Consider the following 17,085-nt stretch of genomic DNA (forward strand, 5'->3'; position numbering starts at 1 on the left):
TTTTCTTTATTCTCATACCTGAATAGATTTGTCTCAGTCACAGGAAGTGTGTGGATCTTGAAGTTTGATGCCACTACTTGGGAGAAGGATATTAAAGTTCTTTTCCGCTAACACACTTCAGATAGCGGGCAGAAGGCATCTGGCAGGCAGACACGCTGCTGCCTGAGGCATGTGTTGACAGCCACTGGCAGCGGCTCAGCGAAGTAATGGAGTAGCGCATGCGGCGGCGTTGCCAAGCAGATAGAAAGCTGCAGAGTCCAGGTTAGATGAGAGGCACGAGGGCCATGGGAAGGAGGGCAGAGGCCACGCACTGACACACAACTCATCCACTTTAACAACCTGTTGTCAGACTCTAAAGGCCCTGTTGAGCATAAAAGAAAAATTAAACCTGAGTGTGTTTAGTTAAATGTTTCTGCTCTTGGAGATTAAACCACGAGTGAGCGCTGAGAAGTAATGCTCTCCTGAAAGTTAGACTTGAGGCTGAGACAGGATCAGAGGAGGTGGGGACACGGAAATACCTTTTCCTGTGTCCATTCAGCCGGTTGTTTTCTGAACTTCGCTGACTCACCCCGCCGTGTCATCAGTTTTCTTTCTCCCCCTCTGCAACGAGTTTGAGGAAAGTCTAGAGCGTGGGTAGCCCATGTGAAAGGAGAGGGGGGGAATGGAACAAAGGAATGATGTGATTTCCTCCTAATCTAAGCTTCCCTTTGACCCCCGCGCTGGGAGAAGTCAGGGACAATCGGGAAGCGAAAACAATAGCAGGGAAACTGGAAACCACATGCCACTCTCAGTGCGCATCCCATCATGTACGTGCAATTCATTTGGGTGATTGTGTAAATATGTACACAGACACGTAGGTTCATCACAGCAATAGTAGGTGACCACTCATTACTAATTTGTACCAAGCAAATAAAATGTCGTCAGCTGCCTCCACATGGAGAGCTTCTCCCTGCGTAGACGGCGTGTACACATCAGAGAACCTGCTGCAGAGGCGATGTGTTATGCATATGTCATATTCATGACGTTTATGTGTTCATACGGCTTTGCAGGAAAGAGCCCATCCTTTTAATGCGCGCCAGACTCTTCGCTAAACATCAAAGACCAGCGCAGAGGAAATACATCAAAGTGACTGACCTCTGGCCCAAAAACACACTCGACCACATTCCACACAATTACAGACAGATAATGGCTGCAGAGGAAACCGTACCCTCTGCTGTGGGGAGTTTTCAACTATACGTGCTGAAATATGTTTAAGGTTGAATACTGCGCCAGCTGGCAACACTAGCAGCAACCCAAGCTTTACATTTAATTAAAGGTCTTTGTAAAGTCTGTACGCACTCAAATGTTATTACTAAGTGAGAGAACGGCATGATACAACTACCATGGCGTGAAATGGCACATTATAGTTAGTATAGATAAAGACGTGTGCTGCCCTCTAGAGGCTGAATGTTTTACACCTTTTGCTGCAGGGAATTAATTGCATTTTGAAAAGTCTGCAGATTATCATCATCTCTTTTGCTTATTGGGGAATAGGATGAAAGATAAAAAACAGCTGCACACAGCAGTGTTTCAGCTCCGCAAGGCGGGGCGCCGTTGCAGAGGGCAGCCAAGCGAGGCTAAAAATAAGAGCACATCTGGAAACGCCAAGGTTGTACTTATGGCTGCCGTGGAAGTGCAGCAAAGGCTGGCCAGGCTCTAAAAGTCACCGCTCTGTTTAATTAACTTAATTACTTCACCATGAATCCAATGAACGTATAGACTGAAACGTTAAAGAACCAGTTTTACATTTTTGCTTCGACAAGTTCATATTATTATTTAAAGAAGTGCATGTTCCGTCAGGCTGCACTCACCAGTCAGCCACAACAGCCAATGCACCTGCTACATTAACGCCACAGGTGTAGAGTATTTAAATGCTTACAAGTACAATTTGAGGTACTTGCTTTACTCAAGGTCACCAGAAGACGTACTGACACTGCTCTGAAATTTCCTGGTTTTCTTGGTCAATAAATGTGATTTGATCTCCCCCAAAGTCACAACAAACACAACATTAGCTTCTCAAGGACAAACTGTGTCTTTATTGAACACACTCGATAATCATACAAAGTGATGGTGGCAACACTAAGCGTCTGATAAAAATCAGCTGAAGTCAGGTGGTAGAAAACGTGGAGTCCAAACAGTAAAACCAGAGAAAAAATGTTCTTTAATAAATAAAAAAAAACCTCAGGCATCGACTGACACCTCGCAAAAAAAAAAAGATGAAAGACATCTAAAGACCTACGAGCAAGATCTGTTGATTTGCAAGTAGCTGGAAACAGTTAGAGCAATCTCAAAGAGCTTAAATCTGGATCCCTTCACACGCTGTCATCCATTAGACATGTTGTCTATAAATGGAGACACTCTGGCACTGCGGCTCCTCCGCGTAGCAGCGGGCGCCCAGCCAAGCTCTCATCATAAGCACAGTGCACACTGCTCAACGGGCTGATCAAGTGGCCCGGAGTCGCAGCTCCAGGCCGCTCATAACCACTGTTCTCCAAACGAAGACGCCAAAGACCATCACTGACACGCCAACACACAGTGCTGTGTATGGAAGTGCAAATTAACACAAACATCATGATCCATCGTTTGGAGCGGTCCAGTTAGAGCCCAGATCTCAACTCAATAGGGAGCCTGTTGTTCAGGTTGCATCCACATGGAGCACCACTTTAGGTTATTTCTGCTAAATGGAGTTGAACCTGTTAATAAAGCACCGTGGCTCTGAATGGTTGCAGGTGTGTTCAGTAAAGACACAAAAGCTCATTGTCTTTGTTGATATTTGTTATACTGGTGAAAATGAAAATCAGGAAATTTCTGCATCATTCATTTTTCTGACTTTGTTTGACTTACGTGAACGTGTTACGTTCAATTATTAAAAGTTACAAATGATTGCTCAGCTCAGCTCAGATAGACATTTATTCAAGTATTTCCAACTAAGGAATATGAAATTATTTACACTACATAATGTTCACTAGTGCAGGTCTGAGCTCTGATAACTGAGACAGACAATACAGAACATGACCATATGTACAATACATTTCACAATCCTTCATGTTCCTACTCTGCATCAACATCCTACATCTCTCTTAACACATTTACTCAAACAAACCTAAGTGCACACACCAACACAATCAAAGACACACACAGAGTCTAACACTCTCAGTCTCGCTGAAGGCATGAACCATTAAAGCCTTTTCACATCAACAGTGTTTTCCCTGCAAATATCACACAGGAAAAAAACAACTAAAACTGCTATCATGTCAGCTGGGTGGAGGAAACATAACCTGTACCATCACTAGCGTTGTTGATATCAAAATATGGGTTTTAGTAACCGGAGCCTCTGGTCATGACTGGATTCAAAACATTTCTCCAATATACAGCTTGACTTCTCCTTATTCTGTCCCGACCACAGTTGCAGTCTCCACCGAACACGTGGACCCAGGAACAAGACGTTGCTCTGATACATGTTCATGTGACTGCACCTCAAGGCAAATCAGTCCTGTGCAATTCTTCACACCTCACAGAGGACAATAGGGAAATCTACATGAATACAGGGGTGATCGAGCGTCACGATTCCCTGGAAGTTAAACAAAAAGTAAAATTAACATCCGACTCAAACGTTCCCATTTCTTGTTAGAAGATTTGTCCCCAGCTCACCTGTGGAATCAGATTTTTCTGGATTCTCTTCAACTTGGACTTTTTCCTCCCATTTTTAGTCACCACTGTCTCTTCGTAGAATTCATGGGCAAGGTCACCATCCTCATCATAGTACAAAGAGCTGGGAAAACAGCAAGCACACATCACTTACAGCAGGTACAGCTGATCAGAGGAAAACAACTAGATTTAAAGGGTAGGTGAATGTTAAAGGACCAGTTCACCAAAAACACAAGCCTTCTCCCTGGCATCCAGTAGTTTTATATTTCACTATTTTCATCATAATGTTTAAAAAGGCCCAAACAAAGAACATATATTAGCACATTCCTCCAAAATCTATTAAGACCTGCCCCCAAAACCCAGGAAAGCTCAAACCCGTCTGTGTGGACATTATGCACAAAGAAAAAGTAAACAACACTGAAATTCAAATGCTATTTGGGTCATGGAGTGCTGCTTGACCAGACATGACCGTAACACATGGTGCCCACGATTCATGTGAATCATGATTCATGTAAATCATGATTCATGTGTTTTAGTTCTTCCAGTGCCATATGACAGGAAACATTGTGGTTTATTAGTTTATTCTAACAACGGTTTATTGACCTCCTCCTCGTAAACACAAACGGTGTTGCGTTTCTGGAGCCTTTGAGCCGCGCCAGCGACTGCTCGTTCCCATCGACGGCTGCGTCCCCTCCAGCTCCACCGCTTGAGAAAGGCCAAACACCTTTGCCCTTGGATCCGCTTCCTCCCATTCTCAGAGATAAGGCATAGTTGGGTGGTTGAAGCCGTCAGTGTGCTCGCCGGCCAGACGAGACTCAGTACAAATCAGTATCTGGAAAGCCAAAGAGCACAGACACGTTGCTTTGAGCATAACCCGTTTTTTAGTTAAGCGGTTACTGACTAGTTGGGTCCACTGTTTGTGGGGAAATGTGCACGAAATTAAACATTCGATGTGAAACAGAAACGTTGTTCGTTTCAATGCAACGTGCAGTCAGTAGAATCAGCTGACAATAAAACTATTATTAAATGATCCCACAAAGAGCGCTGTCAAAGTGTTGTCTCTATATTAGCTTCACCGCTACGCCATGCTAGCTTTAACGTTACGTGAAGCTAACCAGCTGAGCCCCTGGCAGGACAGCAAACAAACTGGACCTTAACTTTCAAACAGCGGCCATAAAAACACGTACGGCTTCAACGCTGTCTCAGTGCCGTTACATTTCTAGGACATTAACTCGCTAACGGCGCCTACACATATAGGTGGGTTAGCATGCTAGCTTCCGCCCCTGACGCAGGTTAGCTTCAGCGGCTACACTAGGTAGAGTCAAAACAAACACCGGGACGCCGCCGTCCTCCGCGACCGGTGACCGCACTGATGAAACGGGCTTCTGTGCCACATCCTACCTTCGTACACCATCATATCCCATGGATGGATTATAGGAACATGACATGTCCTGTCACAACTTTCACCATCTGACAACTACGTTCATGGAGCGTTAGCTGTTCGGGTCCTGGCGACGACGTGATCAGCTGATCTGCCGGAGAACAGCTGAACTGAACATCCTTAACGATGTAAAAGAATAAAGAAACTGTGTACAATAAATATTTAAGAAATTATTTTTGAAAATTTTAGATTTGTGTATGAAAAAAACACAATCACTTAATAGTACTGGAATAAGAATTCTTTACTGAACACAGTGCACATTTGTGAAGTGCTACAACACCAATGTGTGGACAGACAGATATAATAAAAGTGACCCTGAAAAATAGTGGACAAACATTTTTAAAGGACAGGAAAGAAAACAAAAATATAGGAAAAAAGAAATGAAAGTTGAAAGTACATTTATCAATATTCATTCATTGTTCCAGTCAACCAGTGTGACTCTCTCGACATTCATAATTACAAATGTCCATTCATCATACTCACAAATTGACAGTGATATTAAAAAGAAGAGTTGCACCCATCAGGGTGTAGAGAGGACATGGCAGACCTTCGAGCCCGGGTCAAATGAGACTCTAAATACCTTCAGCACGTTTAACACAACAGGGTAACTGTGTAGGTCTAATTTTGATCATTAACAGAACCTCCTTTTTTCACTTGGATGTGACAGTACTCATCTTCAGGACTTGTCCTACTTATGCATCACTGACACAGGGGTCTATTTTAAACCTAAAAATAACTAAAACCATCTCTGACAGTTTCTCTAATGCTAAACGTGTCACGGCTGAGGTACAGGAAAATCAGATGATACCCAATGGGGCATATGACCATGGTCTCTTTAGCCAGTCTTCATTTCTCTCAACTCATTCTCTCAGGCACATCAGACTCTCCAGGTGTAAGGCACTTCTCACTTCTCGCATCATTTCACACGCACATTCGCGCTAGCTCTCTCTCTCACTGTCTTGCGCCCTGTCTCACTCTCTCGTTCACCAAAGAGGTGTTCAGACTTGTGTTCTCTGGGATCTTTGGATGCAGCATTGGCCGGTTGTCTTCAGGTGCCCAGCCAAAAAGTGCACATGTAACCCCAAGCGCAGCGACGTCTCAGCCAGGGGTGGAACCAGCAAGAGCTTCCTGCATCTTGGTGCGGGCCAGAGCGTAACGCTGCACGATCTGTTTGATGTGCTCCTCCTCTTCACGCTGCAGAATGCGCAGAAAGTTGTTCAGTTCAGGCATGGAGAAGGCATGCCACTGTATGAAGAGGAGGGAAAGACTACATTAGTGCATGTAAAGTACACAAGTCAATCATGTTTTCAGGGATGTTTTCTAGGGCATGATTTGTATGACTCATGTTCTTCTTGGACTCACATTGACTTCTCCAGTTTCGTTCTCTTTGAGGACAAAACTGAGGACTTTCTCACTGGGCCCAGCACACAGACGCAGGCGGAGGGGACGCTCGTCATCAGACAGTTTACGAACATAAACTGAAGCAAAGACACAAACATTAAACTCAGTGTATAGGAAACAATTTGCTTAAAAAAGCAAAAGATAACAGATTGAGTGTGAAGATATTACCTTGGTCATGACGCTCACTGCGCTCAAAAAGAGCGAACTTTGCAGGATTGTCTACCACTGTAAACTTTTTTAGCAAGGCCTCAATGACCTCACGGGAAGAAGTGCGTGAGCTGATGTGCAGGTGCTTGGACGCATCCTTCGGCAGGTAAAAAGAGGTGCGGCGCTTCACTCCGCTGCCCCTCCTCCCTCCAGCTTCATGACCTCCTTTCTTGGGAGGAGTAACAGAAACAGGCCGCGCCAACTTGAACTGCACTTTGACGAATCCAGTGTAGGAGCCGTCCTTATTCTGTTGGCAACAAAAACATGCACACATTACACCAACACAATCTAAAACAATTCGCTAACATGCACGAAACTGGAATTTTGCAGTACTCACCACATTCATGAACAGATTGCTGTTGATTTGAGCGTTGTATTCCTTCACCTTCTGCTTAATATCTGGAGTTGTCAACTCCTGCTTGCCCCAATCAATCTGTTCGTCCTATAGGAAGTGAGAGGTTTCAGTGTTAAACCACCTAACAGCTGTCAAATGCAGAAGTAATAAACGTCAGGTTCAATAAAACAAAGAGACCTTGCATTAATACACTTTACCAAAATCTTTTGAGTTTTTAATTTGAAACATGTTTTGGTTTAAAAGTGTTCAAATCTGACTTTGTGTGAAGGCCAGTTATGTCTAAAAACTGGGCACCAGTTGCATCAGCCTTAACTTCCGGACAATGAAGCAGAAGCAAAACTGATGATGTCAGCTGTGGCCAATGACTTTCAACTGCTCTGATGGGATTAGAGAGGTGGTAGGAGTGGCGAAGGCAGGAAGGGAGACTGGGGGCGGGATGTGCGCAACCTGCAGCTGCTGGCTGGGACTGCAACCAGCAGTCCAGCACTGCATTCCTTGACATGGTATTCATGTAAAAATAGCCTCCCCACTCAGTCTCCCACAAGGGGGGGGGGGGGGGGGGGGGGATAATGCCCTCCCTTGTTTTACAGGCACATCCTGTGAAGTCAGCTGCCTCATCAACCGCAAACTCCCAGTCATGTTTCAGTCATGTTTCAGTCATTTGGCCCTTAGCATCACGATATCTGCCTTAATTGGGGCTCTTCCTGTGTCTACCGATCCAAGTGCGTAGAAGTTGTTCAGCGCTGTACTGCCACTGCGGAGCGGCAACTTTATACAAACACACAAAAGAATTCTCCAGTCTGGGTCTCATCTGTTTGTAGCAGACCACGATCAATAATAGCAATCCTCAGGCAAACTGAAAGACCATAAAGCCTGCGTGTGGCTGTTAATAAGTCAATAAATCCATGAGGGCCAAGTGGAGATTTCCATTATGCTAATAGCATGCAGAACTATGACTTTGTCTTCTCCCACAAAACCATAACAGCCTCTGCACAGTTTCACAAGTTATTACTGTAAAACAAACTTCCCCCATGGAGAAACCTGACAGCTGAACGGGTGTGGGTGACGGAAAGAAGATGAACAAATCCAAACATTCCATGACTCATATCCGATTGAGAAATTAGTGTGAAGAACCAGAGAGACGAGTAGGTGAGCGAGTGCATGAACTGTGGGTGTTTAGCTGGAAATTTGAGAGGCGACTCTGCGTCACAGAACACGACTCTTGGGCCGCGGTGCGGTTCATCTGTGGCTCTGTGTTTATTAGAAAACACGAGACATGCACCGATGAGCTCGCGTCTCCCACAGCCGACACGGTTCCAGCCAAGTCGAGTGCGACCAGAACTGGAAGAACAACAACTCCACCCTTCATCCTGCAGGCATCATCTGGGCCCCGAGGCAGAAAGCTCCTCAGCAGCACAGGCAGCTCTGGAAACGTGACCCTGCTGATAAATCCACTCCCAGCAAACATGGAGAAACTTATTCTCCTGAGCTAAAGCCTCTCTCATAAATGCAGAAAGCAGAAGTAGCACAGGAGTCCAGCTTCAGAAACCACCCAACACCCAGGTCTTCCTCATTCGACTTCCGCTTTTACTTATAAGTCATTACTTGTGCTAAAGTCCAATGTTTTCTATTTCTCCAACTATTTCTATTTCTCACCTGCTTAACATTTTGGTTCGGTTTCCGTGTTTTGGGGAAGAAGGACGTCCGGGCCGTGAAGTACTGCTCGAACTCGGACTCGGAGTCCTCCTCGCTGCAGTAGCCGCTGCTGGTGGAGCTGCCCCAGGTCATCTCGAACGACGGGGTCTTGTCCGCGCCGCTAGCCGCGTCTGTCATCCTGACTGCCGGGTAAAACTAAAGCACCTCACGCGGCGGGAGCGCGGAACGGAGCGAGAACGACTCGGGGGAAAAAAAAACACTTTAGCTCAGTTTGACGAGTTTACCGATGACAGCCCGGCTGAAGGGTCCAAGCAGCGGCAGCGTAGCTAATTATCGGACAGCGCGCGCTAATGGATGCAGCTGCTAACAGTTAAGCTAACCTCAGAATGCGCCGTGAAAACAACGACGTGAGCGACTGAACCCGCGTTTCCTCCTCTACCGGCCACGTTTCCACTAACAGGCTGTCTTGTGTGTGAAGCAGGATGTGCTCGGGCCCCCGCCCTCGCTGTCTCGCTTCCTCCCCCCCGCCCTCGCTGCCTCGCTTCCTTCCCCCCGCCGAGGCACCACCCAGCCGGGGCCGTTGAGGCGACTTTGGAAAATACACAAAACCACCGTAGCCCGTCGCGATTGGACGCCGAGAGGAAATACCACGGACCTCTCCCCCTTCCTCCCCCCTTCTCCCGCCCCTCCCTCTCCCCCCATGACCGCTGCTCCTTCCTCATGTGATGATGGGGCAGCCGGTTCCCCTGCTGCTGCTCCACGCACGCGCAACCGAGCGCCGCTCTGGACATTTGGGAAGCGACAGATCCTTCCACTATTTAGCCAATATCACAGGTTATTATATCACTATCGTGCAAATACTAAGGAAATGAAGCCCAATAAAAGTATCAAAACTACTACAAAGCTAAAATGTGCTACTCCAGCCTTTAATACAGGCCTTTTGTTTGCACGTGGACGTCCCCCTCCACCCAAAAGGGTTCGACTTGTGACATGACTTGTAGTTTAAAAATTCTCAAAGAGTGAAAACTTGAGAAGTAGATGTTTTGAGTGTTCAGATAACACAGACGCCATCATCAGTATGAAAATACTGGAAAGCCCCCTGGAGCCACCAAAGACACAGTCCTCCCCCTTGTGACAAGCGAGTTTCACCCTTGTCATAATAAAGTTAATGTGAATGTAGTTATGGAAAAGCCCTGCGATGGACTGGTGACCTGTGGTGACTGGGATAGGCTCCAGCACCACCGCATGGGAATAAGTGGTAGAAAATGAATGATGATTATGAAATAAGCAGTTTCTTTGAGCAGATTTGTGCATTTACACACGGTGGGCCATCGTTCCTAATGATGTTAAATACGAATAACTGAATGTCACCATGCAAATGTTATATCTGGAAAACAAGGCTTATATTGGATCAGTATAAAAATTATAGATGCAGAACCAGTTTCTAGTATATATTTAATAATAATACTTCCCACCACCAGAGACACTGATATTGGACCGTGACTAAAGATGAAAAGACTTAAGTTTCTCTCTCTCTTTGTAATGACTATATTCTTTTTTAAAGTAAATTATTTTCTTCCTGCTAAAGCATGAGCAGGATTAAAATGTATATGTTTCAGTCACTGTAACTACATGAACTTAATTGCCTGTGTTAATCTAGAACATGCCACCATACTGTACTGTTAGAACTCTGAGAGGAACAAACAAACCAGGAGCATGTGAGCAGCTGATGAGGACATCTCAAAGTTGTGAACTGACGCGCTCTCTCACAAAGAAACTAAAAAGGTAAAACACTGCTATGTAAGACATGACTTAGAGGCTGTGTTTTGGTTTTATGCTGTTTTTTTTGAATGGACTCTTTTAATGGTGCATATCTTACCAAGCCAGAGCCAAAGAAACACAAGTGTTAACAATGAATCTGTTTTGGCTGCATTGAGGTGAGCTCTAGGGCCGTGAGAGCCATCCCCAGTGTTATCGGTTCCACCTGCTTTCCCGACTATGTCAAAACAAATGTCAGTTGTGTAAAAGCCCTAAACAGGAACACACACTTCTGCCCTCGTCTTCACACTTTGCTACATGCTCTTGAACTTCCCCTTCAGAAATCGGTTCACTTCCCTTTAGGCTGCTGGCTGCTACCTGGTGCTGCTAGATGCAATTACATCATTAGTTATGTTTAGATTGACCTGGGTAACTGGATGTTTTTAGTGCTGTGTCAGACGGTTCCTGTTTAACACACACACACACTATTTTACTGTCTGTGAAGTATTACAGGATTACCATAAAAATCTTCAGCTTGATAGAAACCAGCAGACACACTTTTAACGCTACTGGGCCATGTTCCTCTCTCACTTATTTTAATAGGAACTACAGTGATGCAATATAGTAATAATCCTGATAAGTAGAAATCAACCCAGTCAGACTACAAGTGCAAAGGTCCTTACCACATTCGTGTCCGTTTCTATAGCGTGCTCCACGACACCAGTTTGGTCCGATGCAGAGCCTCGGTCCCAGCTGCAGTCCAGCTGGATCAGCGGGCGACAGCGGTAGTGACATGTGAACCGACAGTCTGTGAAGGCACAAGGACACAATCCATACAGATGCTGCTGCAAACGTAAAGCAGCATGACAATGTTGACAACTGTGAATACTGTAGGTCCAGCGTGTATGAGGGCATTCGTAAATGAGTGATGTCCTCCACTGGCCATTAAATGTTACTGCAGGTACAGTAACCCAACTACAGTGTGTGTGTGTGTGTGTGTGTGTGTGTGTGTGTGTGTGTGTGTGTGTGTGTGTGTGTGTGTGTGTGTGTGCGTGTGATTATACATTTGATGATAGTCACACAGCAACTCTCCATCTATTCATTGCAGCTGTGAAGCACAACACATGCAGTGCAATGGGTAAAATGCAGCGTTATGCTTTCGATCACAGCCACGTTTGTCGTGCTTTGTTATGACATCACTGCACCTTCACAGGCCGTTTCTCTGCACCAAACAATTTACATGAACTACAGCTGCATTTTAACGAGTTTCAGTCGAAGTAAAGGAAGTTCAAGACTACTGCAAAAAAGATGAGCCACAGCACGAAGCAAACAGAAACTACACAGTGGCCAAACCACTGAAGCCGCCTTCTGCATCCTCAGTGGATTTTAGATTTCAGTTTTCGTTTTTATCTCATTTTCACATACAACAATCTTCTACCAGCTCGTGGCCAACGTCTTTCTACTGTTACTGTACTTTACTGTTGATCTCACCTGGCGTTAGACATATGCACATAAGCATTGACACGTGCACACATAGTGTAAGCCAACTCACTGACACAGCGCAGGCTCTGCTTGTAAAGGCCCCAGATGAAGTCTCCGCACAGGTCGCACCACGTGGGCTGAGCGTGGCTGCAGGGCAGGAAGTGGTGCCCCTCCCCCTTCTCCTCGGGCAGCGCCGGGTCGTGGGCGCTGCTCAGGACTCTGATGATGCCCACCCGGCTCAGCAGGTCCGGGACCTTGGCGGCGTTGATCCTCAGGGCGTTGGTTCTCTCCAGGCGCGGCGGCGAGCACGGCGCGTGCGTTCCAGTCAGCTCAACGCGCTCCCCGCTCGCGTGCAGCTCGTGCAGCTCGATGAACTCCCCCCAAGACATGATTGCTGTCACTCAGAACCTGACCTCCTCCATCGTCACTGAAAGTCAGAGAAGACTTCAGCTTGTCAATCAAGCTGAAGTCTTGATTGACAATCAAACTGTTTGGACCACGTTTTGATTTTCATTTTGTGAGGTGTACATAAAAATCTGCAACATTTAAATAGACATTATAAATAAAAAAAAATAATATAATAGATTTTCTTACTTTGCCTGTGAAGTTTGTACATGTAATGATATATTGTGCAATAAATACTATGCAGTATTTGTATGTTTTGTACATGATAAATTACTTTGGCACATATAACGGTCTTAGGGTAATTACACTGTATTTGTCCGTGTTGACGTCTATGATGAATGACTGTAGCCTGTTGTCTAAAGTGGTGATTTCTCAGATCACAAGACTCCACGCGTACAATTCCTCACTAATTAAAACCGTTGCAGATGTTGTTTAACGGCTGCGAGCGGCAATAACAGAACAGGGCTCAGCGCGGCACACGTAACGATCCACGGTCCAAACTTAAGACGTTAAACGACGGGTTCAACTCACCAAATCAGGGGAGAACCCGAGCCAGCGGCGACGGCTTTGTCTCACAACTGTCCTCCATCCGAAGATGAAGAAGTTTCCGCAGACATTTCTGAGAGTTCCCCGATGACGGAGGTTCAGCCTGGGCTACATCTCAGGAAATAACGGGTCACCGCGGGCAAACGCGCTTCCAGTCAGCGAGGGAGGCTCAGCGTTACTGTCGGCGACATCAAAGACGTCCACGGACTCCAACTATCTCCGGCTTCGTCGCAGTCGGGTAGGAGGAAGCGGGTTGTGATGAGAAGGAGAGAGTGACACGAGACCGAGCCGCGCCGACATCCGGGATGTTTTCGCACAGAGGCTTCGTCTGAGTCCGGAGCTCGGCGGCTGAGTGTGGGCGTGCAAAAGTCCCCCCCGCCCCACGACCACGACCACGACCTGGGTCCCAGTGCGGAGGAGCTGGCTTAGGTACCACACCTTATAAGTTATTTAAATTTGTAGAAGGAACTTTGAACGAGAAGAAACTAAAAAACCTTAAGTCCTTTATTAAAAATGACAGGATTTAATGATTCAAACAAAGAGGTGGAGGAGCGGCCTTTAGACATAACGTTTTATGGGACGGAACCGAAACAACAGTGTGGTATCTGAGATCCCCGTTGTCACCAGATCTGTTCTCCTCCCATCTCTCTGAGTCTCAGGCTGCCTCATCTTGCATCTGTGGCCAGTTCATCTGGTTCTCTATCAGCTGCTGATGTTCAGGTCCCTCTGGATCCTCTCTGTGGCCTCAGTCATGAGCTGACAGGCTTTCTTGTGTTTAGGCCAGTGTTTCACCTGACATTCTCTGCAAGAACACGTCTCACTTCAGCTTCATTTGACTCAAACCAGAATTAAAAGAGGCGCCATCTGTGTCTTCCTGCTTCCCGTCCTTGTATCTGCTAGAGTTAAACTGGAGTCTTACCTGCGACAGTACCATTCTCCCTGACATCGAGAACATCTCTTCGCAGCCTCTTTCCCACAAGATCCACACTTCGGCTTCTCAGGAAGCAAACTCTCCATTACATCCAAGCTATACGTCTGGGCCAGGCTAATTAAAAACACATGTCTCAATAATATTGACAGACATAATTGTGAGGACAGAGTAACTTCTCAGTCATACTTGCTTTTTCAGTATTACCTCTGTGCCTGTAGTCTCAGCTCACTCTCAGAGGGGTTGAACGTTTCTTTGACTTGATACTTTGCGATTGCCTTCCACCTTCCAGAATTCTCACCAACAATCTGGTTCCACATTTCTGGTATCTGGTATGAATAGAGTATACTTATAGGGTCATACAGAATATTTAGGCTATTGGTGTAGTACATAGTAGGTTGATGTGCATGTACGCATGTGGGTGTACCTGTTCTAAAATTAGCTCTTTTTTTGGAGGGGCTGGGTCAGTCACAGCAAGATGTGCGAGAAAACGCTGAAGTTCCACCAGATGTGGCAGCTGATCAATCAACACCTCAGTCAAGAATCCTCTGAGCTGTGTTATCAATAAGACCAAAAGATAATATAGAATATAGCAGCAAATATGACACTGTTGAGCTCATCTGAATCTTATTTTCTGACTCAGGAAATGCCCATACAAAGATTACAATAGGATGCACAAGGCTTTCTGGTTATATAATTAACACAACCGGAAAAGGATGAGAAAGAATATAATAGGAGGAAATATCTAAGTCAAAACAACCCTTGGAAATTTAATCTGCCCATAACACCAGTTTGCAGACAATACCCAGTAAAGTTATCCAACACTGATTAACTAAAATAAAATAGGTTAAAAGGAGTTAAACTTCAAACTTCAATTCAACAAACGGTTTACCTTTAGAAGCTGGTTCTTATTGAAGCTGTTGAAGTCATATTTCCTCTGGCAGTCTTCTTTCAGCAGCAGATTGTAAAGAGAAATCCACACTTGTCCATCTAGTTTTGTCATCTTTAGATGGTCCTCTACAGGAATCTTCTGCCATTTGTTGTTTATGTACTTTTCTACTATACCTAGAGTGGGAGACAGATGCAAAGAAAAATGCATATCTCTAAAGTAGATGAAAAACATAACATGTTCAGGTTATTTACCCTCCCTGCAGCGACTCCAAGGGCAGCAGTGAATCAGCTGAACCAGTACACAGGGCAGGTTGTGAGTGCACAGCATGCGATTGATAACACTGATACTACAAAGAAAGAAGCAGGAGAAATGAAACTGCTTATTTATTAATCATATGCCACAAGTAATAAAAATGTTTATAACTGGTCAATTTAAAAGTTATTTAAAAAAATGGTGATAGTTGACAACAAAGATTACTCTCAATATTTTTAGAAATACAATGTAGTCATTTCATTCAAAGTGAAAGGGTCTATGACAATTAGTCTCTTATTTCTCATTCATATTCCTTCAACCCTATCAACACCACAGATACTGTTATACCTGTCAGTGTGGTCTGTAATGTAGCGCAGGACAGACACAGACTTCAGGGAAATCTCAAACTCCAGTGCAGCACTTTGACTCTGTAACTCCTTCACCAGGTAGAAATAGAGATAATCAATTAAAAGGCATTTTAGAAACTCTCTAAGCGATGTGTCAAACCACCAGCAGAGCCATAAAAGTTATTCACCTCTATGGAGGACACAGTTCCTTTCACTGTTAGGTCGTCTTTACTGTGAGTTGCTTTACTGGCCAGCAGGGTGAGTTTGCGATGGCAGTAATCCACCAAGTCAAGAACAGCGTCATCAGCTGCATCACAAGAATCCTACACAGCACAACATTGTCTTTATTCATAGATAAATTATAGTTTTATTAAGTGAAGACATTTTTAGATGTTTATCTTAATCTAATATCATTAAATGCTTAATACTGTATGTTTAAATTACATTCAGCAAAATTCTGGATGCACTGACCTTATGAAACATTATTGTTTCAAGTAGATTTATGATCGTGGCCTCATGATGTATCTAAAAGAGAGGCATGAAACGACACATGAAATCATTAATGAGCACAACAGCCTCATCATCGTTCCTCATTTTACACTCACCACCATGTAAAGATGGAACGTGTTCTTGGGGTTGAAGTCCTGCAGCTGACACAAGATGGGAAACAGTTTTTGCTTCCACACTTCAGTGAGGATCATCTCGTGGATCAGCACCGGTATCTGAAAATGGGCACGTGACAACGTGTCTATCAGTCAATCAACAGGAACATATTAATTAAATTATGTAGTAAATTAAAGGACAAACATTTCAAAATATTCAGCTCATTAACTATAAAGTATAAACATATTTATATTAGCATACTGTCGCTGCTGTTTTGCGTTCTACCCATTTTTAAAGACACTTGGAGCCCGTATGCACAGATGAACGTCACCTTTCCAAACGACACCAGGAGCTCCTTAACAAACTCGTCGTGTGTTCCAGAAGCGTTCAGTATAGCTTGCATGTTAAGTTTCTCCATGTACTCGTGCTGTCTGAACCACCTGTAAACAAGAAGACATGTTAGCGACCAACCAGGCCTCCCAAGTTGCTTTAGGCGTATGAGAGTGCTGGTGCAGCTAGCTAGTGTTGCTAACACTTAGCTCACCTCGCAGAGCCCACTTCCTTGAGGGAGAAGGTCTCCAGGCTTTGGACAAAGCCCTCGGCTTCAACGGGCAGCATCACCGTCGCGTCCATTTTGCTCAACAAGCAAATTAGAGATGATAAAAATAAACGAACAAAGTGGATTCTGGAGTTGTTGAGCTAGTGCTAGTGCAGGTGATGCCCGTTTCTGTCGTTGCTATAGTAACCGTACGCCACGCGCGCACAGCTCAGTAGCGGTTTGTAGGCAGTAGGGGGCGATAGAGCTCAAAGATGGCAGAGTGAGGTCGTCTACTAAAACGCTTTTGCTTTTAATTTTATATATTTTCAATTGTCAGAAAACAACACTCATAGCAAAAACAGATGCTAATTGGAGAAAAGATTATAAATTATAGCATTATAAATATCCTTTCAGCGCTATTACACCTCCATCAAACACAATACATTTCACTCTAATACATTTATATAACAGCTGTAGTTTCTTTGCAGATGCCAATTTGTAAAATAAATATAATTATAATAAAATATAGATCAGATTGATTTCTATAAATGATTCTCTGTAAACTTTTCTTGCACCACTAAATAAAG

The 17,085-nt window shown here is 44.6% G+C and overlaps 3 protein-coding genes across 6 annotated transcripts; all 3 read right to left on the minus strand.

Moving 5' to 3' along the window:
- Positions 1-2,931: 2,931 nt before the first annotated feature.
- tusc2a (tumor suppressor 2, mitochondrial calcium regulator a) lies at positions 2,932-5,240 on the minus strand. Of its 2 annotated transcripts, none has more exons than XM_029150581.3 (4): positions 5,089-5,240; positions 4,291-4,519; positions 3,691-3,811; positions 2,932-3,610 (listed from the first exon to the last, which is right to left on the minus strand). In XM_029150581.3, exons 2-4 carry the CDS (start codon positions 4,437-4,439, stop codon positions 3,545-3,547), a joined length of 336 nt encoding a protein of 111 aa, XP_029006414.1. In that variant the 5' UTR covers positions 4,440-4,519; positions 5,089-5,240; the 3' UTR covers positions 2,932-3,544. The 2 variants fall into 2 exon arrangements, with proteins under 2 accessions (XP_029006414.1, XP_029006415.1); XM_029150582.3 differs by lacking the exon at positions 5,089-5,240 and adding an exon at positions 4,875-5,032.
- A 111-nt stretch (positions 5,241-5,351) lies between these two features.
- LOC114855426 (ras association domain-containing protein 1-like) lies at positions 5,352-13,269 on the minus strand. Of its 3 annotated transcripts, none has more exons than XM_029150578.3 (7): positions 12,924-13,269; positions 12,058-12,414; positions 11,189-11,313; positions 7,074-7,178; positions 6,698-6,983; positions 6,491-6,606; positions 5,352-6,373 (listed from the first exon to the last, which is right to left on the minus strand). In XM_029150578.3, the coding sequence occupies exons 2-7, from the start codon at positions 12,374-12,376 to the stop codon at positions 6,227-6,229; spliced, it is 1,098 nt and encodes a 365-aa protein (XP_029006411.1). In that variant the 5' UTR covers positions 12,377-12,414; positions 12,924-13,269; the 3' UTR covers positions 5,352-6,226. The 3 variants fall into 3 exon arrangements, with proteins under 3 accessions (XP_029006411.1, XP_055365044.1, XP_029006413.1); XM_055509069.1 differs by having other exon boundaries at positions 12,058-12,450; XM_029150580.3 differs by lacking the exons at positions 11,189-11,313; positions 12,058-12,414; positions 12,924-13,269 and adding an exon at positions 8,748-9,253.
- Positions 13,270-13,392: 123 nt separating this feature from the next.
- Positions 13,393-16,740, minus strand: zmynd10 (zinc finger, MYND-type containing 10). The gene is made up of 12 exons (XM_029151121.2): positions 16,505-16,740; positions 16,292-16,400; positions 15,963-16,079; positions 15,829-15,882; positions 15,546-15,680; positions 15,359-15,447; positions 15,010-15,104; positions 14,759-14,931; positions 14,294-14,419; positions 14,074-14,195; positions 13,858-13,983; positions 13,393-13,740 (listed from the first exon to the last, which is right to left on the minus strand). Exons 1-12 carry the CDS (start codon positions 16,591-16,593, stop codon positions 13,641-13,643), a joined length of 1,335 nt encoding a protein of 444 aa, XP_029006954.1. The 5' UTR covers positions 16,594-16,740; the 3' UTR covers positions 13,393-13,640.
- Positions 16,741-17,085: the final 345 nt, after the last annotated feature.

This window comes from Betta splendens, chromosome 5, assembly GCF_900634795.4.
Source record: "Betta splendens chromosome 5, fBetSpl5.4, whole genome shotgun sequence".
Lineage (NCBI taxonomy): Eukaryota > Metazoa > Chordata > Actinopteri > Anabantiformes > Osphronemidae > Betta > Betta splendens.

Bases quoted from the DNA above. Each gene is read 5' to 3' on its own strand.
- tusc2a (XM_029150581.3), bottom strand. From the start codon at position 4,439: ATGGGAGGAAGCGGATCCAAGGGCAAAGGTGTTTGGCCTTTCTCAAGC. The intron at 3,812-4,290 runs GTCAATAAACCG...CTGTTTTCCCAG, and splicing joins TTTGTGTTTACGAGGAGGAG to CTCTTTGTACTATGATGAGG. The intron at 3,611-3,690 runs GTGAGCTGGGGA...TTTAACTTCCAG, and splicing joins AGAAAAATCTGATTCCACAG to GGAATCGTGACGCTCGATCA.
- LOC114855426 (XM_029150578.3), bottom strand. From the start codon at position 12,376: ATGTCTTGGGGGGAGTTCATCGAGCTGCACGAGCTGCACGCGAGCGGG. The intron at 11,314-12,057 runs GTGAGTTGGCTT...GTGCCTTCACAG, and splicing joins GCAGAGCCTGCGCTGTGTCA to ACTGTCGGTTCACATGTCAC. The intron at 6,607-6,697 runs GTAATATCTTCA...TCTTTGCTTCAG, and splicing joins CAGTGAGCGTCATGACCAAG to TTTATGTTCGTAAACTGTCT.
- zmynd10 (XM_029151121.2), bottom strand. From the start codon at position 16,593: ATGGACGCGACGGTGATGCTGCCCGTTGAAGCCGAGGGCTTTGTCCAA. The intron at 16,080-16,291 runs GTGACGTTCATC...GCCCATTTTCAG, and splicing joins TCCTGGTGTCGTTTGGAAAG to ATACCGGTGCTGATCCACGA. The intron at 14,420-14,758 runs GTAAACCGTTTG...TTGATAACACAG, and splicing joins ATAAGAACCAGCTTCTAAAG to CTCAGAGGATTCTTGACTGA.